Here is a 22,713-nt window from a genome sequence, read left to right on the forward strand (position 1 = left end):
TTGTGAGGGTCTGAGACTTAGTCTGGCATGCTTGACTACGTAAGTACAGGCTGCCATATGCCCTATTAACTTCAGGTAACCCCTCACGGTTATGGTGGGGTATTGTAATATCGTCTCAACAATTTGTTCTATGCCTGAAACCTGGGTTTTGGGAGGCTCGCTTTTGCCTGTACTGAGTCCAGGACCACCCCTATGAATTCTATCCTTTGGGTCGATATGAGTGACGACCTGCTTATGTTGAGAAGGAGCCCCAATCTGTGAAAGGTGTCCCTGACCAGTGTAACATGGGACTGCACCCGTGTTTGGCGCGCCCGGTCAGCAGCCAATCGTCAAGGTATGGGTACACTCAAACCTTTCTTTTGCGCAAAAAAGCCGCTACCACCGCCATGCACTTGGTGAACACGGGGGGGAGGGAAGGGAAGGGACTGTGGAAAGGCCGAATGGGAGCACCATGAACTGGTAATGCTTGCAGTTTATCACAAGCAGTAGGAAGCGTCTGAGCACCAGAAATAAGTGTCCTTCATGTCGAGGGCAGCGTACCAATCTCTCATATCCAGTGATGGGATGATAGTGCTTAGGAAGGCCATGCGGAACATGAGCTTGACCATAAATTTGTTGAGTCCGCGAAGGTCTAAAATGGGTCGTAGACCCCCCTTTGCCTTGGGGATTAGGTAATAATGGGAGTAAAAACCCTTTCCCCTTAGCTCTTGGGAATCTCCTCCACTGCCCCATATCAATGAGCAATCGTACGTCCTGCATAAGGAATTGCTCGTGAGAGGGGTCCCTGAAGGAGGACGGGGAAGGGGGATGGGAGGGAAGGAGGAGAACTGGAGGGAGTATCCCACCTGTTCCATGCGTAGGACCCAGCGGTCCGATGTTATATGGTAGAAGTGGGATAGCTGGTAGAAGTGGGATAGCTGGTTTAAAAACTGTGGGGAGGGATCCTGGGATTGGATTGGTAGGCTGTCCTTGTGCGTGCCTTCAAAACCCTTGCTTTTTTCTAACTGGGGCTTATTTGGGCCTTGGTTAGACGCGTTGCTCGACGGTCTGCATCTATTAGTCCTGCCTCACCTGTGGTAGGGGTCTTGTCTGGGGCAAGTTTGGTATTGCCTTTGCTGAGGAGGTTGAGGCCTGAAGGTCTTCCTCTGGGTTGCTGGTGTATGCATTCCCAGGGATTTCATTGCAGCCCTGGAATCCTTGAGGCTATGCAGCCTGGAGTATGTCTGCTCCAAAAAGAGGCCAGAGCCTTCGAAAGGGAGGTCTTGCAATGTGTTTTTGACCTCGGGAGGGAGGCCTGATGCCTATAGCCATGCTGAACGTCTCATAACCACTCCTGATTATATGGTTCTGACCACAGAGTCAGCTGAATCGAGGGAGGCTTGCAGAGATGTCTTGGCTACGGTTTTTCCTTCCTCAATTAGCACAGAAAACTCTGCATGAGAATCCTGCGGCAGGCGATCCTTAAACCTGGACAGAGCATTCTAGGAGTTGAAGTTGTGTCTGTTAAGGATGACCTGTTGGTTGGCTATCCTGAGTTGCAGGTCTCCCGAGAAGTAGACCATCCTGCCAAAGAGGTCCAATCGTTTGGTCCCTTTGGACTTTGGTGCTGAGGCCTGCTGACCCTGGCGTTCTCTCTCCTTTATGGCTGACATTACCAGGGAGCAGGGTGGAGGGTGGGAGAACAAGAATTCATAGCCCTTAGATGGGGCAAAGTATTTTCTCTCCACTCCCCTGGCCGTCGGGGTAATAGAAGCTGGGGTTTTCCAGATTGTCTTATAATTACTCTGGATAGCCTTGATCAGTGGCCATGCTAACCTTGAGGGTCCTTCTGGAGCCAGGATATCAACCATCAGATCCTCAGGCTTGATGGCCTCTTCCCCCTGAAGGCCCATATTAAGGGCAATTCAGCAGAGAAGTTCCTGATGGACCCTGTGGTCAATAGGTGGGGGTCCTGATACAGATGTTCCCACCACTGCTTAATCTGGGGAGGATGAGGACATGTGCTGAGGATGGCTGCCCTCGTCCTGACCCTCCTGTAATCTCCCATAGTCCTGGGCCATGTCAGGGCCTGTAAGGCTGTCGCCTCTTGAGAGGCAGACTATGCCTCCTGAGGTCTTGGGGTTGTGTCTCTTGGTAGTGGTGTGGGCAATGGACCTGCCTCTGTTGGCTGCTCTGCTGGGGGTCCAAGATTGGTCTAGAGAGCGTGGTCTCTCTCGCCCTTGAGGTGCGCTCATATGGCAACCTTGAGTGGCACCGACTTCTGGAGGCTCTAGAAAATGTGCCCTGTTGTTGGTAATAGTAGCCCTTTTGGACGCCACAAGGCCTGCCCCAGAGGCAGCCACTGCGGCTGCCAGGCTGTGTGGGACTCTACTGCTCTTGGTCCGGTGCCTGCTATAACTCAAGTGGCCTGAGTTGGCTTCAGAGTCTGAGGAGGGTGAAGGGGAGGACCAAGGCGGTGCCGATGATTCTTGAGCCACCATGGGGTGCCGAGAGGTGCGGGCCGGGGACTGGTGCCAAGAGGATCGGGATAGGGAGTGGTACCTTCTTCATCCGGTGCCATAAGCTCATGTGGGGTTGCCGGTGCCAGGGAGTGGGGCTGTGGTGAGCTCAAACGGGAGCGGTGCCGTGAGTGGTGCCAGATCGGTGACCTTGAATGGCTCACCATTGCCGGTTTCCCTCTGGACGGCACCCGTCTGGGCGGTGCCAGAGGCTTCTCTCTGCATGGGAGGGGATTGGGCGCCGACAGGTCAAAGAGGCCCTTTGCAGCCTCATATGTCAGGCACGGAGGGGGGATTCCCAAGACCTCCTCTAGACATTGGTCTGTGCTGAAGTTGCTGGGTGCCGAAACCAATGGTGCCGGCTCCTGATGGGGAAACAGAGTCCGTCTCTGAGCTGTAGGAGCCTCTCTGAGTGTCTTGGCTGTTCTTTCAGGGGAGCGTCCTCTTTCCCCTTTCTTATGGCACTTGGCCAGTGCCAGGGAGCTTAAGTGGTGCCGGGGCTGGTAGTCTCGGTGCCAGGGATTTACAGTGTGGGAGATCTCTAGAGCCCGGTGCCAAATCGTGCACCGATGCCGGGGCACTTCTCACTGAGGAGCTTGGGCCCAGTACCAGGCGATACTGGCGCCGCTGGTTGTCATGCAGCCTCCACGAGCAGCTGCTTAAGATGAAAGTCTCTTTCTCTCTTAGTGCAGGGCTAAAAGGCCTTGCAAATTTTACAGCACTCGACCTGGTGTGCCTCCCCCAGACACCTAAGGCAGGAGTCGTGGGGGGTTGCTGTTGAGCACAGACTTGCGGCAGATAATGCAAGCTTTAAACCCCTGGGCTTGCAGCATGCCCCGCAGCCCCAGGCTGCTGGCTGAAACTAAATCCCAGTCACCTCTAACTAAACTGTACCTAACTAACTTATTAACTACACCTCTACCCAGATATAACGCTGTCCTCGGGAGCCAAAAAATCTTACCGCGTTATAGGTGAAACCACGTTATATCTAATGTGCTTTGATCCGCTGGAGCGTGGAGCCCCACCCCCCGGAGTGCTGCTTTACCGCGTTGTATCCCAATTCGTGTTATATCAGGGTAGAGATGTATCTAACAACAAACTGTCTAACTGGTAAAACTAGATTGCTAAGGGATCACTCGCAAGCAAGAGAGCACGTTCCAATGCCGCCACAGACGGAGAGAAGGAACTGAAGGGGGTTTGGGCTGGCAGGGTACTATACACAGCGCCATAAGGGCACCACTCTAGGGGTCTCTTCTGCCATCCCAACAGGAGCTGCTAAGGGAAAAAGTTTCCGACGTTCGTGCACGCAACACACGCACACATAATTGGAATGGACATGAACAAGAACTCTAAGAAGAAACACACAACTCTATCCTCTCCTCAAAGCATGTGACAGGGATTTACTTGGGCATGGAACTGAATATGAAAAATGAAATATCTACATGGATATGGGAAAACACCCATTATGCCTGTAATAGGACTGATTATAGGTTCAACAACTAGACCAGCAGGTTTAACTAAAAATATGGATGAGACCTAGCAGGATGTACAGTTAATTGCACAATTAGCATGTTGAAAGGCATACTGTGAAGCCAAGCAAAGTACTGTAAAGTTATCCACTCTAGATGGGCAGTTTTAAAAGCAATTCAACAATTTGCAGTATATTATTGTAAATATAATGCGAGTTATTTAGAGGATTTGAGCCCTCAGGAAAAGATGGCCAGTGTTAAAACATTCTATATTTGTATCAGGGTGACATGATTTAAATCAAAGTGATTTGACTCATCAATTTTAATTATGATTTAAATCAAAAAGTAGGACACTGATTTAAATCACTGATTTTAATAGTGTTTTGCATTTGTATATTCTAGTTATTTTCCTTAAGAAAAGAGGATTCTCATTGGCTGGTAATCAGAAAAACATGTTGATTTGCAACAAAATATAGCCTTTACACTAAATTTCATGCTTCGTTATGTTAACCAGGTGCATATTTTATTTAAGCAATTATGTAGCTTAATTTACATTTATTCAGATTCCTAATTTTTACATTTTTATGTTAGAGAATGGTAAACGATACATTTCTTATTTACTAGATGATGATTAATTTTGTTACTCATTATTTGTGCCAAGTTCTATTCAGATAGAAATTGAATTAGATTAAAAATGCACAAAAAGCATTTAAAATTTTTATCAGTTATATAGAAGTACCTTAAATATCCTGGATATAGAAGAAAAGTAATTATCAAAACATGTTTTGCATTTAAAATTAACTGATTTATTAAACAAAGGAAGTATTATCTGAAGTTAGTGAATTGAACTGATTGTTTCTGGTCAATATGTCCTTCAAGATTTTAGAACTAGTAGATCTCACCCTCTCACACCTAGTTTTTATTCATATATTTGGAGAGGAAAACAAGCTTTCCTGCTTTTTCAATTCTTAATTTATTCTTAACTTTCAATGAACTAATCATTGAACTGAACTAGTTGAATAAGATGAAGTGAAGAAAATATTCTCTCTGCACCTGCAGAAGAGGCAACTGCTATCAAAAGCTAGTTTTCAAAAAACTCTGGTTCCAGATCCTTCGCCAGTGACTTCCACCAGTTCAGTGGTCTAATCCTTCTTTAAAACTTAAGCAGCAAACATGTACTGTTTAAAATTTATGTTATTTTATTTAAATGATTTAAATAGATAATAGTAAGTTTAGGCCTTGGCATATGTTGTAATAATTTCACATTTATTTTAAATACATTCATCGAATACAATAGAAAAATAAATAAAATAATGCTGGTCTCCAACTAGAACTTCCTGGCACTATAGTAAGATGATTGTTTATTATGAATAATTATTATTCTGCAATGATTTTAATGATTGTCCTGGGAATGTGATGATTTTCAAAAGTGTGCGCATTTCTAACGAGTATTTTTTCCTTATTGTATATAATTGTTTATCCTCCTCCTCCTCAATCCTGTGTAGTGACATCACAATGCTGAATCTGTGACAACACAGCCAGTTCAACAGCAAGAAATACAGGATTACAACTTCATTTCAACACCAAGCACACAGGACCTTTGATATGAGGGAATACCCATATTCAAAACACCAGTAGTATAGTAGGGGTTGGTAGCACCATCTATTTTTAAGGCTGCCTCACATATCCCATCATAAGACTCTGTTTTCAGTTGCTTATAGCTTTTCCAAATTTTTAACAATTTGAACTGAAATTTTTCATGTCAGGTGTTTTCAAAATATTTCAGCCAAAATGGCTCATCTTTCTCCAAGAATGAGGCTAGGGAAATATACTTTGTTTTGCCCATATTAAAAACTTCTGGGTGACCTTTTTTGATTTTGCAAGGGGTGGCCTTTGTGTCAAAGATGCACCTTTTACCATCCCTGTGAAAATCCACCCAAATTTGGCCAAGTTTATCAGGACTTTGAAAAATCAGTTTGTGCATGCTCAGTAGACTTCTCGGTTTTTGCAACTAAATTCCCCAAAGACTCTGAGCATCAGGCTGAGCAGGACTTCCCGGCAACTGCAGCTCTGGGCTTCTGCGGGCCAGGCCAGGTCCAGACACCTGCACTGAGAGCAGGGAGCTTATCTTGCTTGTCCTCCCAATGACCCCATTGAGCCCAGGCAGCAAGGAAGATGACACTACCTGATTTGAATGCAGAGGGGACAAGAACCAGGTCTTCAGGGAGGGAGCAGATTAGGGGAAGGAGTCCTGGGTACAGGGACTGGAGCTGGCAGGGGTGGACAAAGAATCAGGACTGGGAAGGGTGGACCTGGGACTGGATAGCAATGAAAGACTAGGACGGGGGTGTGCAAACTATGGCCTGCAGGCCGGATCCGGCCCGTCAGGGCTTTGGATCCGGCCCACGGGATTGCCACCCCCATGGTGCCACGGGGCTAAGGCGGGCTCCCTGCCTGCCCTAGCTCCGGCCCCATGCCGCTCCTGGAAGGGGACGGCACCACATCTCTGCAGCCCCTGAAGGAGCGGGGGCAGAGGGCTCTGCGCACTGCCCTCGCCTGCAGACACCACCCCCACACAGCTCCCATTGGTCAGGAACAGGGAACTTTGGGGGAGGTACCTGCATGCGAGGGCATCACGCGGAGCCCTCTGCCCCCCTCCACCAGGGGCCGCAGGGACATGGTGCCAGCCTCTTCCAGGAGCGGCGCGGGGCCAGGGCAGACAGGGAGCCTGCCTTAGCCCTGCTGCATGCTGCTGCCACCCCGGAGGTGCTCCAGGTTAGCGGAGCCAGGCCGGAGCCCGCACCCCAAATCTCTCCTGCACGCCAACCCCCTGCCCTGAGCCCCCTCCCACACCCTGAATCCCAACCCCCTGCCCTACATTCATGGCGCTGAATGCAATTTCCCACCCAGATGTGGCCCTCGGGCCAAAAAGTTTGCTCACCCCTGGACTAGGAGCCAGTAGATTGGGGGGGGGGGGGGAGAGAAGAAGGGGAAATGAGATTGGATTGGGAAGTAGGGAGAAGACTAGGACAGGAAGCATTGAGGCAGAGAGAAGGGAGACAGATCTGATTAAGAGCTTGAGTGTGGGGACAGAATTGGGAATGTCAGAGCAAAGAGGCCGAGACGGGGAACCTGGCAGACACTGAGATTAGGTGGGGAATCCAGGAAGGGATATTGAAATTGGGAGGACTCATTCACTGCATAAAATGGACTTGTTCTGGGGATGAATCAGGTTTGTATAGTAAAGAAAGCTGCTGTCTCTAGGACCCTTCCTTCATTTGTTGCAGAATCTGGATAGCGTATAATAATTCTGTCTCCAGAGCAGAGTTTGAAGAGTGTGTGGTAAATAAGGCAGAGGGCCACATACTGAATGACAAGGTGAAACTTTTTTGAATAGCTGCTCATTAATGAGCACAGTTCATTCTGTGAACTGAATGAGGGAGAGGTCCCAGGGAAAAATAGTCTGATATTGCAATTAAAGACTGTGATAATGCATATGAACAAGTTGGCAAATTGCAGTTGCACAGGCAACCTTAATCCTGGCATTTCCTAACTTTTGAGTGCTTGACTTTGCAACCTTAATAATGGTCTTTTAATGTAGTTTTTTGAGTGTAATATTTAAATAGCTAAGAGAAATTCGGACATAACTGCCAAAGCACAGTGTAGACTGCTGAAAAGTCTGGATCAAGGAAGAGGATTATGCAAAAACTCATTAAGTTTCTCATTCATTTTCACCTGAAGACTCACAGGCCAATATGAAAGGACATAATGGTTCATCAAATTCCTGTTATTTTTCAGTAGTGTGGACCATAAATGACTTTACCCCCAGCTGACAAATCAGAGTCACATTTGATGGTCTGTCTACTATTTTAACTTTAAAGTGTCTTCAGTTTGTCCCTTGAAGCACAACATTCTCGTTAGAATGCTAGGGAAGAGACCGCACAGTATAGTGCAGCTCTTCAGATTCTAGCTTTTAGATTCTTTCCCTTCCCCACAATAAAGTCAAAACAGTTTAGTTAACTGACTTGTTTAAATGAGAAATGTCCTCCCCTCCATCTTCATATCATATTAACATACTTGTCTTCATACTATTTTACTCTAACTATTCCTCCCTATAAACAGCAATGCAGCTGATTGATAAAATGACAGAATCAGTAAATACAGTATTCAGCCTGCGATAGCTCTTGGTGTGACCAGTTGGGTACTGCGTCGTCTAGGAATTCAAAGAAAACAATAATGATATACCTTGGAACCACATGTGGCAATCAATAACAGAAAGTAATTAAAATACTGGGTTTCCTGATGGAGAAATATTTGTGCAGGCACAGACTGAGGCAGGTTTGAATTAAGTCAGTCTGTGGCACCAGACACCATGATGTGTGGTTCCCTCAGTGGCCGATTCCCTCAGGGGCTGGCAGCAGGTTTCAGTGTTAAGATGAATGGACCAGTTCATGTCTCTTGGACCTATGGTTTCAAGCTGTCTGAAAAATCAAACAAGCATCACTTATACTCTGGTCACATTTTCAAGCTTTTCTTTGCATCCATGAGGGCAAGACACAAAGTGTGTTTTTAAATGAAAGAGAAGAATCTTATCTGAAGTCCTAGGCACAGACCTATAGTCACTGTACCTTAAGATGGAGCTGGATAAAAGGGTTCAAGCACTTCAATGACTTTAATGGGGCTCCATTCAGGCATGGAGTTTCAACTGCACAGATCTCATTAGTGATCAGGGCTATTGTTGAGATAGCAACATCTTCTTGATTATAAATAGCCAATGTTCATATGTTTAACTTTCTAAAGAATTCAATTTTTGTGGAGTTTTTTTTATGTTTGAGCTCTATTCTAAAGTGATTTTTGTTGTATTTTTGAGAATAAAATATCTTACCAATTTTTAATTATGAAAGAATTTAAAAATTCCATTCTTGGTGGCCACCAAACAGAATTCTACTCACACTTACTAAACAGGGCCACAGAAAAGTGGGTTGATGTTTAAAACTTGATATGGACATAATCCTCAGAGGATTGCTAGGTTGGAACATAATTGGTTTAGGATTTTAAAATGCCATTAAAAATGTTCATGATCAAGTGCAGAGAAAGTCTGGTTAAGTCTACAGGTGTACACTCCATGGGAGATGCACACATGCAAGGAACTTACAAGACAAAAAGCCTGATTGTAAGTGTCACAAGCAATTCTGGATTCTCTCTCTTATTGTCCAATCACTTTCTTATTCTTAAAAAAATCACCAACCAAACAACTAAGAAATTACAAGCAAAAATTATGTTCGTGCAAAGTTGAGGCTGCACAGCTAAAATTCACAAAAAAAGTCAGACGGTGAAAAAGTTAATGTTTCAAAAGCAACACAGACTCAGTTGTGTCATACATATGTACTATTTTCCATTTACTCTTTTATTTAATTTGTAACTTAATGTATTGCTGTGAATGTCATTCTATTTATGCCACAAAATATGCGGAATGTGCAATGCGGTATAATTCTCATGCTTTTAAAACCTTAACATGTGCATTTTCCAACTTCGTATCTTTTAGAGGTGTAAACTTAATTTGCATTAACTCTTAAAAATGTGACAAAGAAGTTGTTGTAAACACCTTACTTTAACAAAGTCTTGGTCAAAATAGTTTAGGAATCAAATGTGCAGGGCAATGCAATTAAGAGTTTCCTAACTAACCCATCTGCACCAAATGTGTGGAATATTAATTTGTTGAAAAATTTTGGTGGCAGGATTCTATAATCTGAGATTTAGGATATTCTTCCATTCAGGAAACGCCTGAACTCAGTTTGACACTCAAGAGCATGATTAATAGAAAGGTAAAGGGCCATGAGTTAAAGAGAGGCAGTTATTCTCACTTAACCTAAAAAAGAGCACATTGTTTCCTATTCTCTATTTTAATTTTTATTACATTCTAGTAAGAATCACACTCAGGAACAGATTCCTAAAAGCATGCAGTTATGGATAAACTTGTTCATATTCACTGATTCTGTTGTATGTTTTAATTTGGTTCAGGTAAATTGACTGTAAAAGAACTAACGTGCACAGAGTGACTGTCTCAGAGCCTGATCCTGGAAACACTTACACATGTAGTGCCACTGTCTTCCAGTGAAGAAATATCCGCCAGTGGTTGTGACACTAGCCTGAGACTCAGAAGATTCAGGTTCAATTCCCTGCTCCTCCACACAGATTGCCTGTGTGACCTCAGACAAACCATCTACTTTCTCTGTACCTCAGTTTCCCATGTGTAAAATGGGGATACTTCCTTACCAGAGTCTGTGAAGTTAATTACATTACAAATGTGAGACACCCAGATGTTATGCTAACAGGGGCCACATAAATACCTTAGGCTAGGTCTACACTACCCGCCTGAATTGGCGGGTAGAAATCGACCTCTCGGGGATCGATTTATCGCGATCTGAGGGGACGCGACAATCGATCCCTGAATTGACGCTCTTACTCCACCAGCGGAGGTGGGAGTAAGCGCGGTCGACGGGAAGCCGCAGAGGTCGATTTTGCCGCCGTCCCTACAGCGGGGTAAGTCGGCTGCGATACGTTGAATTCAGCTATGCTATTCGCGTAGCTGAATTTGCGTATCTTAAATCGACCCCCCCCTGCAGTGAAGACCTGCCCTTAGATAGATATGCTCAACCCAGATATTATATATTGCTGGGTGAGTTTACAGAGAAGTTGTTGGTTTGGGGTTTTTGTTTGTTTGTTTGTTTGATTAATGAAGTGTTGGCTAATCCATACTTTTTCTGCATGTATAGTTTGCCTTCAGGTCTCAAAAGTTACAAATCTACTTTGGAAATACAATTTGCAACTATCAACATTTTGACATCCTGTATCACTTTCCACCCTCATCATCGTTCTTTCAGTCTTCCTTCATAACATAGGAATTACCATTCCCCCTCATCACACACTTTTTTCTCACTTGCTGCTTTGTCTTGGAGTCTACTGATAAAGTGCCTAGTGCAAAAACTCTTGCAATGGCATGATGTAATTCCAGCTGATTGGTCAGCAACTGCAGGTTCCTGTTAACTACTTTTGACCATACATGGCAAGTAATTAAGTCAGAGTTGCAGTATGACTACAGGAATATTAACAAGGCATATCTACTGTACCTTCCGCTTGCTGGCTGCAACGACAGCAGGAAGCCATCGACTTTCCCTAGTGTCCATTAACAGGAAAATAATATCATGAGCATCAATGAGCCGTTCAAGCTGTGCCACATCCTTTCGAGCCTGTTCCATGGTGACTTCAGAAAAATTCACGGGGTGGCCTGGCATGGGGATGCTCATGTTAAATCCTTCTGCATTCTAGGGGAAAACACATAGGAAATGGACACTTCAAAACAATGTATTAAACAGACCTGAAGGATATTATTCACAGAAGAGCCAAATTATTCATGCCCATAGCCATTAAATTATTGCAGGAACAGTCAAGATCAAGACAAGAGTTAATTGGGTCCTTATGAGCTGTCGGCCTTTGATAAAGTCCGCATTTTTCTGATGTAAGGAAAAGACAGCTAGAATGAATGGCCAAAAATCATACTGGGGAATGAAATAGAGTACTACAGGAAACAGAAGACTGCTGAAGACTTTGTCACCAAAATAACTGATTTTAATTCATTTGTAACCCTATATAAGTAAACATAGCTTCAGTGCAGCACCTCCAGCATTCCATCACTTGAATACGATGCACCAGGAAGATTACTTTCTGCTTGTCTGAGTACAGTCTTAGATTAATAATATTTTTAAGAATAAAAACTCAAAAATTAGACAAGGATTATGGAAAGCACTGGTATCCATTAATCGCCGATATTCCTCCAATGATTTCAGTGGAGTTACACCAGAACTAAATTTGCCCCATTGTTGTAATCTTTTAAGATTATACACATACATGGTAACCATGTTGAGTCAGATTTTCAGTTTTTCTTTGACCCGCATTTCTTTGATCTTTTCTTTTATAAATAAACAGCAACATGTATACTTCAAAGCAAAACAAAAAACCATAAACCTAATATCCTGCCAAAACAACACACACTGCTACACATGCTTCTTCCCTGAGGAGAGGACAAGAGAAAAAACACCATGCGACAGATGCACTACTTAAAGGGGCTCACATACTATGGTGATGAAAGCAGTATAAAAACCTATTAGGGCTGTCAACTAATCACAGTTAACTCAAGCAATTAACCCAAAAAAATTAATCGCAATTAAAAAAATTAATGGAAATATGTCCTCTGGAATGGTGGTTGAAGCATGAAGGGACATATGAACCTTTAGCGTATCTGGCACGTAAATACCTTGCAACGCCAGCAACAACAGTGCCATGCAATTGCCTGTTCTCACTTTCAGGTGACATCGTAAACAAGCAGCAGGCTGCATTATCTCCTGTAAATTGTTTGTCTGAGTGATTGGGTGACCAAGAAGTACTAAGTGGACTTGTAGGCTCTAAAGTTTTACATTGTTTTATTTTTGAATGCAGTTATTTTTTACATAATTCTACATTTGTAAGTTCAACTTTCATGATAAAGAGATTGCACTACAGTACTTGTATGAGGTGAATTGAAAAATACAACTTTGTTTTTTTACAGTGCAAATATTTGTAATAAAAAAATAAATATAAAGTGAGCACTGTACACTTTGTATTCTGTATTGTCATTGAAAATATATTTGAAAATGTAGTAAACATCCAAAATATTAAAAATAAATGGTATTCTATTGTTTTTTTCTCGTGCAATTAATTGCAATTATTTTTTTTAATCAGTTGACAGCCCTAAAACCTATATAGAAGAGAACAGCTGGCACAAATCAGCATAGCTCTATTTATTGTGTAACTAAAGGATCTAGCCTGATAATTTAGCACTGTTAACCAACTTTTTTGAACCAGATTTTCAGAAGATCACATTCCATTTGACTAGTCTGGACAATGAAGAATTACAAGACAGAATAATCACTTTTGGAGTGGCCCTGTTTTTATAGGGACAGAGATACTAAGAAAAAATGTTTGGGTATCCCACTGTAGAAGGGTTGATTGGACTGTATGCAACTCTATTTTGGACAAACCTCAATGCAATATTTCAACCATATGTTATGACCCTGATGTCTTTAAGGGCCTGATCCTACAACCACATACCTGAGTAGTCCCATAGTATGTCAACAGAATGAATGAAGTTAGGCATATGCCTATGTGTTTGCAAAATAGGACCCTTAGATTATAAATCCATCAAGGCAGGGACTTTCTATATTAGTTTCTGAACAGTGCTGAACACAGTGATTAGTATTTTGAGCATTAAAAAAAAAAAGACTGTGTACTGATTATTCTTCACAAATTAAACTATCTTTCTTCTTTTATTTTAACAACTCCACTGTACTATTCAGGCCAAAATCAGAAATTATTCTGTACAATATTAGCTGCAGAACCCTGCCTCTACAAATTCTTCTGAAATCCCACATCATCTTTCTGTAAATTATTGATTTAAATATTTCTGTTGGTGCCAGAAAAAAATGCCTTAAACCTTCAGCAAATTCATTAGAAACCATTCTTAAACTCAATATCTCTTGGAAGATCAAATTCCATATTACTGACTTTTGTACCAAGTTTTTGCACCAACTGTCTTGTCTCATCATTTCTTAAATGTAAAGATTAAAAAGATTGCACCAATTTATTTATGCCTTACAAGTATCTTTAAAACAATCCCCAAATTTCACCTACTAGAGCAATTAATTTTATTCACATATAGCTTTTGTCTTAGATCAGCTCCCCAATTACTTTGCACAAAGTGAACAATAAGACCTCTATTAAGTCTTATCTGAGATTGAATCTTTACCCAATTGCCGTTAGACAGATGGGAGGCATCGTACACTGTACCTCTGTTGTTTCAAATTCTATAAAATATAAAATTCCTCAGTCTTCAGTGATACTTGTATAATTTGAATGGCCACATAGTAACTCGATATAGAAGGAAATCACTTCTGAGACTCATGGCTCCTATTGTCAAATGCTTTGCAGGCTTCCATTTCAGAGCTGCTGAGAGCAGCCTGATCCTGCAGCAAGACCTTACAACATGTCTCCTTCATGTCCATATTTGAACAAGGTGGAATCAACTGAACATGCATTAGAGAGTCCAAAAAGGACATACATGGAGGAAGGGTCATTTGAACCATGTTGCTCATCTGGTAAGTACATTTATAAAAGGTGTAAAACATCTGCTATCGGATAGAAAAAGACCCTCCTTATATATTACCGTAGAATTTAGGCTATGTCTCTACATATGAGCTAACAATATGATTCCCCTGCTCCTGTACAGATATTTGCACTAGTTCTCATCGAACTAATGACAGTATAAATACCAATGCAGCCGCAGTAGCATGGATAGTTCACTGGTTTCAGGCAGGTTTGAACTTTCTACCACCTGGGCTATTGTGGCTACCCTGCTATTTATACTTGTGGTAGCCTGATGAGAACACGAGCAGGAAATTGCATCCTTAGCTCATAGTGCAGACACAGCCTTAGAGGAATCAACCAGGTCAGGGTCCTAGTGTGCTAGTCACTGTATAAACATATAGTAAATGACAGTCCCTGCCTTACAGAGTTTACAGTTTAAAAGACATAACAGCTGGATGAAGCAAACAAGCATGTGTGTATGTGGGGAGCGGAGCAAAAATAACAGGAGGCTTTAGCATAGACTAGTGCACAATTCAAGAATATACAACAAAATATCCATAAAAAAATGAACGCACATTGTTAAGGGGTATTCTATGTGAAGGCCCTTGCTGCGGAACAGCAGCTTCAGGGAGAGTTGATCCAGATATTACCTAAGTCTTCATTACAAAACGATACATGACTCAGGAAGACTAATTTTTCCTCCCTCTAGAACTGGGTGTACAACTGTTGGAGAAGAATGGTGAAGAGACTAGTTTGAATGAAGTTTCCATTCCAGGAGAAACTTGCAAATCTGACCAACACTGAATCCTCTGACTTAGCTCCATTCGTTCCAAATAGTTTGGCCATGTATGAAAGCAGGATCCAGGGAAATTTCTAATCTTTTCCCCGATCAGAGCCTAAAGTTTTTTTTCATTGACATAGGCAAAAAAAATCACTTGCTTTCGTGGCATAATGGAATTTCAAGCACACTGGCTATTCATCTTCTAAGTCTTTGAAAACAATGGCTATTTAAATTGCACCAAACAGTCCTTCTTAAACCTATTACTATCACTGTCATTTTTATATTTTTGCCCATAATACAAATAATGTATCAAATGTATCACAGGCCTCAACTGTATGTGCACTCATAAGGATAATGCAAATCAGAACCTTTATGGATGGATGATTTCCATAATTACTGGATAGATTTTAATACTCTAATCTGAAAAATAAAATGGGAAATAACTGTAAGAGAACATTTTGCACTTGTGTTTTTTTTTAAATAAAACTATCTGTGAATTAACCAGCACAAAATGTCTCCTACTCATCTAAGAAATCCTGAAAAATTAAAGGCTTCTATGAGACACTAATTTACACATGAATGCTTTGTTTCAGCATGATGCTGGTGGTATTTGGGAAGTGAATTTTTAGCTGAAGGTCAACCATACCCTATTATTTTTCCTGTCCAAATGAAATATTACACAGTCCACAAGATTAAGGCCAGGCATGACAAAATACAAAGTTAATGTAGGTTATAATTTCTATGGTAATACATTATAAATACGTGTGTGTGTTTATATACATATATACATTTTGTGTAAAGTTTAGTGTGCAAGTACAAACATTTACATGAACAACTACTGAAATTTGGGGATTGTGCAAAAGTTTATTAAAATACATGTTCTTTTTTAAAACTGTGCTCTTAAGTGATGGTGGTAATGTAGTCGAGTTCACTTACCAGTAGATGGTGCACCTCAGTGTTCACTTCTATTGCAGTAACTAAATGTTAAGTTTGGTGCAGAGCATATATTTATAGATAGGCTTGACAGATTTCAATTTTTTTTTATAATTTCTATGGAAAATATCAATACATTTCATACATTGTTTTCAATTTTTATCTATTTACATTTTAACAGTTGCTGGAAATTATGGGGGGGGTCAGAATTATTTAACAGTATATGTTCAGATTCAAAAAGTTAAAGGTTTATAACAGTTAAAACACAAATCATCATCATCACATGTCAAAATATACAAAGTAAGTGTTCTTAAATCAAACTAATAAGTTCGCAAGCAGCATTTTTCTTACTTTGCCTATCTGTAAATTTCAATCATCATCATCAATGGAAATTTTTCTCATCAGTTTGTGTGTGTATGGTGAAATTGTTTACTGATATTTACTGATTAAAATCTAATCCTTTCAAGTCTAATTATACAAAAAAACAAAGGTCCATTTGGCAGCATTTAAAATTTTACAAATGCAGAGAAAAAATGTAAAAGAAGAACAAGATATAAAAATATAAAATGAGAATAAAATAAGATGACAAATAGTGGAGCAGCATATTAAAGTCTCATCCACGCACACAAAATTTGGGTATAACCTTGTATACACAGTATTTTACAGAAATGAGTGCCACTTTCATGTCCTGTCTCACCAAGCTGTTGTCATGAGAAAAACCAAACATGAATCGACTGAATTCAAACACACTGCCTTTGAATTCTAGCACATTCATGAAACATTCCAGTAAATACACACAGAATAATATAAAACTGTACAGGAGAGACTCCCCCTAACCTCAACTCTGCCCCTCAAGGTACCCTTTCTTCCTCCCCCATCATGTGAACTTAGGGGGAAAAGTGTAAAGAACAAACAGCCAAAGACTGCAACAGGAGCAGAATCAGCTAAGGCGGGGAGCTCTTTCACCTTTGGACATTCTAGTCTTGATTGTAGACAGTTCTGACTTTCTCTGCCTTGTGGTGATTGACTGTTCCCTGTCCCCTGCCCTCAGTCTCTTCACCTTCGCTTCATATCACACCTGCCCTTCCTACCCTCTCCTTCCCTGCCCAGCCCCGTTCACTCCCCTTTTCCTTCCACTTAGCTGATCCCCCGCACAAAGCCCTCTTCCCCTCAAAAAACCTCAAAACTCACACGTTTGTCTCCATCACGTTGTTTACTCTGCTTGTGTGTGTTGTGGGCAAGGGCTGTCTATTGCTGTTTGTACAGTGCCTAGCACAATGGGACCCCACTCTTGGATTGGCCCTCAGGCACTACCCTAATTAATAATAATGATATACATTTTAGCTCCACACCCATGCTAGCTTTTAAAACAATATCACTTTAAATTAAGAAAATGGTACTGCCAAAAATATAGAGGTGGCAGTGTCTGTAGCTGTGGTTCCTTCCCCTTCCCCAATTGACGGGAACCTCACTATTAAAAGGAGAATCTTAAAGCATTTTTTTTGTTTAGTTTTTAAGGTGGTGAATTTTTAATTCTTCTTTCCTTGAAGATCTCCGTGAACATGTGAAGTGATGCAAACCATTTGGGTATGAAAACCATGGCTTCGAGTCCTTTGATACTTGGACGGAACCCAGATCCGTACACAGCCATGGAAGGGCTGCTGATAGCACTGGGGCCCCTGCAGGATCTCTCTTTGAGAGAAACTCAATGGAATTGAAAGCAAAATGGTGTAGTGGACTAAGCACAAGGATAAGAGATGCCTGCATGCTAATCACAGCTTTGACAAGAAGTCAACGAAGGCACTTAGGAATTAACTTGTAGAAATGCCCATAACTCAAGTTGAAGTCAATGGGAGATTCAGGTGTTCTGCCTCTCTTGAAATCAGGCACTGACCCTTTCTGCCATCACATTCCCATCTGCAAAATAGGTGTAATAATAGGTAACTCACTAGAAGGTTGTGATGATTCAGTAGTTAAGATCTGTAAATTGCTCAAATCCACCAAAATGCACAAAAACTCTCCAGTATCCGGGTGGTGATAGTAAGCGTGTGCATGACAAGTGTCTCCACAGACTTTCGTCTTATTTAAATATAATTATCCCTCGCAAAATTTATTTTAAAATCTTGGCAGCTGTGCTCAGACCCCAGCACAAGTAGCTGGACTCCAATTCCAGTAGCAGGAGGCTGGGATGGACAGATAGGAAGGGTTTTAAAGAGGTCACACACATACTTTTCTACAGGAAGAATGAGATATTTTGGGTTGTATCTCCAAAAGTTATATCACCAACCCTCCCCAAAATTCCAAAACCTCAGGCTGGCTCTGTGCATATAATGTGACTGGGGTGAAAATTGTTTCCCACCACAAAAAAAGGCTAAGGCCAGCTCTGCTCACTGATACTGACACCTCAATAAATAGAGTTTTAAAAGCTGAACAATTATCCAAAACTGTACAAATTAAACAGGGGATGAAAATGAAACATCAGAATATTGTACTGCATTACATGTTATTTGGCCTTTTATTCATAAAATGGGATCCTTTTGTTCATAAGTGCACTATCATAAAAATGAGTAATACATGCTGGAGTCTCCAACACTTTTCTTCACAGCTGATCAATTTTTTAATATCTAGTTCCAACTATCATATTCTTAAAAACAGAAAGCTAATCTTAATCTAATATAATTTCTGGCACAGCCACCACCTCTTCTGAAGGCTCGGATTAATTTTTCAGGAACACTGTCATTTTAGTAGCATTTCTAATTCCCACCTCACAGAATTCATATTCCCCCTCATCACCAAAATAAATGCTTACTTCTGACATGGACCATAAATAAAATCTGTAAGCTACAGTATAGTGTCACAGGTGAAACCCTTTGGAAAAAAAAAAGATATAAAGCAGAATTTCTGCATTAACCTAACTGGTCTGTTAAATGAACCTCTGAATTTCCCCCCCATATGTGGGACACTAACCCTATCCAGCACCCTCCTAAAGCATAAACAATTTCAAAGGAATCCAACTAATTGTGCCATTTTTTAAGATGACTTAGGTCAACTTTTAAACAGAAGTCATGATGCAAACTTAACTATATTGGTGCAGCAGCACTTCTATAATACTGGGCAGCATTTAAAAACACTGCTTTTGCCTGGAATAAAGCCGGGGGAGGGGGGTGAAATCAAAGCAGCAAAACAAATAAATCAAACTGTGAAATGTTTACTCAGGAAAGTCCTTGTGTGTATAAAGAGACAAGTTTTGCTCAAGTATTATATCTGAACAAAAGCAAATTTGTGCTTCCTTTCACCGGCAAAGTGTTTGTTTTATTTTGTTTTATTTTTAAAAATACTAATATGAGAGCTGTAGAATTATTACAGACTCATGTGATATAATATTTGTGTATTTTCCCATTTTGCCAGACACAAAAAGGTTGCTGGTAAGGTTTAGCTCATAAGGTCTTTGTGGCAGAGGCTGTCATTTCCTATGTGGCTGTATAGTGCCTGACACAATGGAACTACAGATGCTTGAGGCTTCAGGTGGTACTGCACAACAAAATGAATAATTATGGCATTACAATCAAGAAATAGAAGCAGAACAGAAATATGCTGGTACAGCTGAGTATTTTAGTCCTTGGAATAATTAAAACATATTTCCAAAACATTTAGAAAGAAGCTTCCTTATAAGGTCTACTTAATTGGGTAGAGTATGAGCAGCTGTAACAGAGCAATGTCACACAGTTTATGTTTCTCAATAATATTTAAAACATCCTCTTTTTTTGTTAATAATGAAGGTGGATAGGAGAAATTAATAATAATTAGAAAAGGAGTTGAATACATTAATATAAAGAATTATTACATGATTGGTTGGATATCACAAAGTCAAATGTGAAGTTTAATTATCTCAAACAATACATTTACAGCAATATTTTCCCATAGTTAATTCCTTTCTGCAGGATTCTGTAGAAAACAGGAGGCAAGACAGCATAAGTCATGTGTCAGAATTGCCCACTCCCCTCTCAACATTGCTTGTATACCCACAAAGGACCAGATATTCAGATGTGCTCTGCAGCTTCTACTGTCACAGTCATGGTCAGATCTACAAAAGAATTTGCTATCCGACGTGATGAGCTCTTTTGAAAATCTGGACCCAGATGCGAGTGCTGATCTCTTATGGAAATCTGCATAGCCACTGTGTGTATGCACATTTCTTACCCTGCTTCTCCACAGGTCTTGGGACACATGAATAATTTTATTAAAAGTATCCACCTTTCACCAACTGTCTGCTCAGTATCTTATGTTCACATGTTCAGTTTCAAAATACTAAATTGATACCTAAAACAAGGGACACCCTTTAGGAGCCAGGCCTCACATTTCCACCAGCCTTTTTAGTCTCTGGCCTAAAACCAAAGAGCAGTGAGGGGAAAATGCCAAAGTCTAACAGACATTTTCACAATTCAGCTTGTCACGTTCCTTACAAAAACAGGATATTCTTAATTATCTTTGTCATAAGGCCACCTTCTCTCACCTCATGTTAATAACATAATGGAAGTCAGGTGGGACATCAGAGCGAACAGGGCACAGCCCTCTAGACAAGGCCACAACGGATACAGTGCGCAGAATTGTTAATGGTTTCAAGCATACAGGAAGCTGAATTCATTAAAGTAATAATGAGTACTGACATAATTTGAAGATATTAAGGACACAGTTCAAGATGAGAAAAATATCTGAAAAGCCCACATGGTTATGGGATTCAGAAAAAAGTCATCACTTGCAGCAGCTAAACCAAGAAGAAATACAGACATCTGAAGTATAAATGGAACATTACAGACTATTTAAGAGACGAGACGAGACGAGACCGCTTTTGAGAACAATGTTTTAAATTACATGGATCCATGTGAAATGAATACCTGAGTAATCCCTATTATTGGCCAAATTCTACTTCTAATTGTTCAATATCAACCTTACAAAATAATATAGAAGCAAAATGTGGACAACAGGGGACATTAAAAATATACAGAAGTTTGCTCTCACACCTGTAATCAGGATAATATTATTTCGCTCTTTAAAAAAAGCTTTACTATTCACAAGATATGAATAATGTTCTCTTGTGGTGATCTCTAGAACACTAGGTCATTTCAGTCCAAAGGCACCATTATCAGATAAAGGTGAAAGATTTGCATCTTTCTAAATGATGGAAATTATCTTAAAATAAGATTGTCTTATTAAAGATGTGCAGGGAAAAGAGTCCTTTCTAGATCGGGAATTAGGTGTTAGGAAGACTGGGATAACCTAACTTTTTACCAGTTTACCCAAACTCTGCCTAAAACATCTGGGAAAATATGGTGCTAACCTGTGCCCCATTGGCCACTGGATGCACATGAATGGACCAATGCCGCCATAAAAAGTCCCACTGATGGCACAGGGGTCTGCTCACATGCAATCTTATTTCAGGATTGATGCCTATATTGTTAATTATATTTTATCTAGAATTCCCAAGCTTGATAGCAGAACACATACAATACCACTAGTTTTTTAGCCCCCACTCCAGTAATTTCCGATCTGTAATTTCAGAACAGACACTACCAATGGTAATTCTCTGGCTTTTCAACAGGTTGAAAATCATAAGACATTTAAGGAACAACAGCAATGGTCTTAGACGCATGTGTGAAAATATAATACAGACTTCTCTCTATAGCAAACTGCAAATAGATGTTAATACCAGAGAAATGATTACTTGAAAGTCTGGCAGGAGAAAATGTCAGACAATGAATGGAGAGATTTGGGCAATAACCAAGATAGCTTTGATTTGTGTTAACTGTCTAAAAATGAAAGAAAAATTCAAGTGCATAAGTAATTAAACACCAAACTATTTACATGTGACTGAAAAGGGGAACATGGATAGAGCCTCAAGATTGTGTGAAATGCTCAAAGCTTTTAAATGCATTCATTGGAACTGTTCCAAAATCAGCCATTTCTGAGAGCACATTAAAACAAACCACAGAAGAGAAACTGGAGAACATTTGTTTACTGTGACTCTGTGGAAAGGAAGTTGAGATGAGCCCTTAGAACTCATCTTGTTGCCTATTTTTATTGCCACAAGTTTCATTCCCTTGCACCCTGCATGTGAATACAGCTCCTACAGTTTGCCAGTGACTGCAGTATAAACTTTGTTTCCTTGCATTTTAGTTTTCTGCTCCCCTTCTCTTTTTAAGCATTTACATGAGCACAGCAAAGGAATACTATGGAGCTATTTAAGGCCAGCTGTCTTCTCAATATGTTGAGATATAACCACCAAAATATTTTACTTACCACTCCTGGAAATATTTTTTGCAGTCTGTCTGCTGCCGCAAGTGCCTTAGACTTCCCACCACCGAGACAATCTTCAAACTCGTATAGAGGCTGCCGTACAGGGTTGGAATAGGAGATTTTTGCATTGTCCACAAATGTGATCTGTCTGACTCCCCATCCCTAAACAAACAAAAAATCCAAGTAATTGGTAATGACTAATTTAACACTAAGACTTTGGTTCAAAGGATGTAACAGAAACCCCTTTGAGTCTATAGCATTAAAAGCATAAGTGTACTTTTGTTCACAATTCAAATTCTACGTTTAACTGCAGATTAAGTTATTACAGTTTTAGAAGCTACGTATAGTAAAATTCCTTTTGATCCCACTGAACTGTCTCTCACTGACAATTATTTATTTCAAATATTTTGGTTTGAATTTGATTTTGTGAACTCATTTGTTATTTTATTCAAGACAAATTTGCACTTTGTACATGGGCAGTTTTTAATTTAAAAAAACACATAGAACTGCAATATTTCTGTGATACACACATATAGCATACACAAGTTGATTTCATTGT

At 40.7% G+C, this 22,713-nt stretch overlaps 1 protein-coding gene across 8 annotated transcripts in view; it reads right to left on the reverse strand.

Moving 5' to 3' along the window:
- The window catches only part of ATG7 (autophagy related 7), a 282,373-nt gene that overhangs the window by 231,402 nt on the left and 28,258 nt on the right, over positions 1 to 22,713 (reverse strand). For all 8 annotated transcript variants that reach the window (XR_010589424.1, XR_010589425.1, XR_010589427.1 and 5 more), the window contains exons 12-13: positions 22,158 to 22,316; positions 11,098 to 11,292 (exon numbers count right to left, since the gene is read on the reverse strand). Coding sequence is in view for 3 of the 8 variants with exons in the window: in XM_065553113.1 (XP_065409185.1) it covers positions 11,098 to 11,292; positions 22,158 to 22,316 (354 nt within the window). In the remaining 5 variants the exon portion in view is untranslated. The remainder of the gene's footprint in view (positions 1 to 11,097; positions 11,293 to 22,157; positions 22,317 to 22,713) is intronic.

This window comes from Chrysemys picta, chromosome 7, assembly GCF_011386835.1.
Source record: "Chrysemys picta bellii isolate R12L10 chromosome 7, ASM1138683v2, whole genome shotgun sequence".
NCBI classification, from domain to species: Eukaryota; Metazoa; Chordata; order Testudines; family Emydidae; genus Chrysemys; species Chrysemys picta.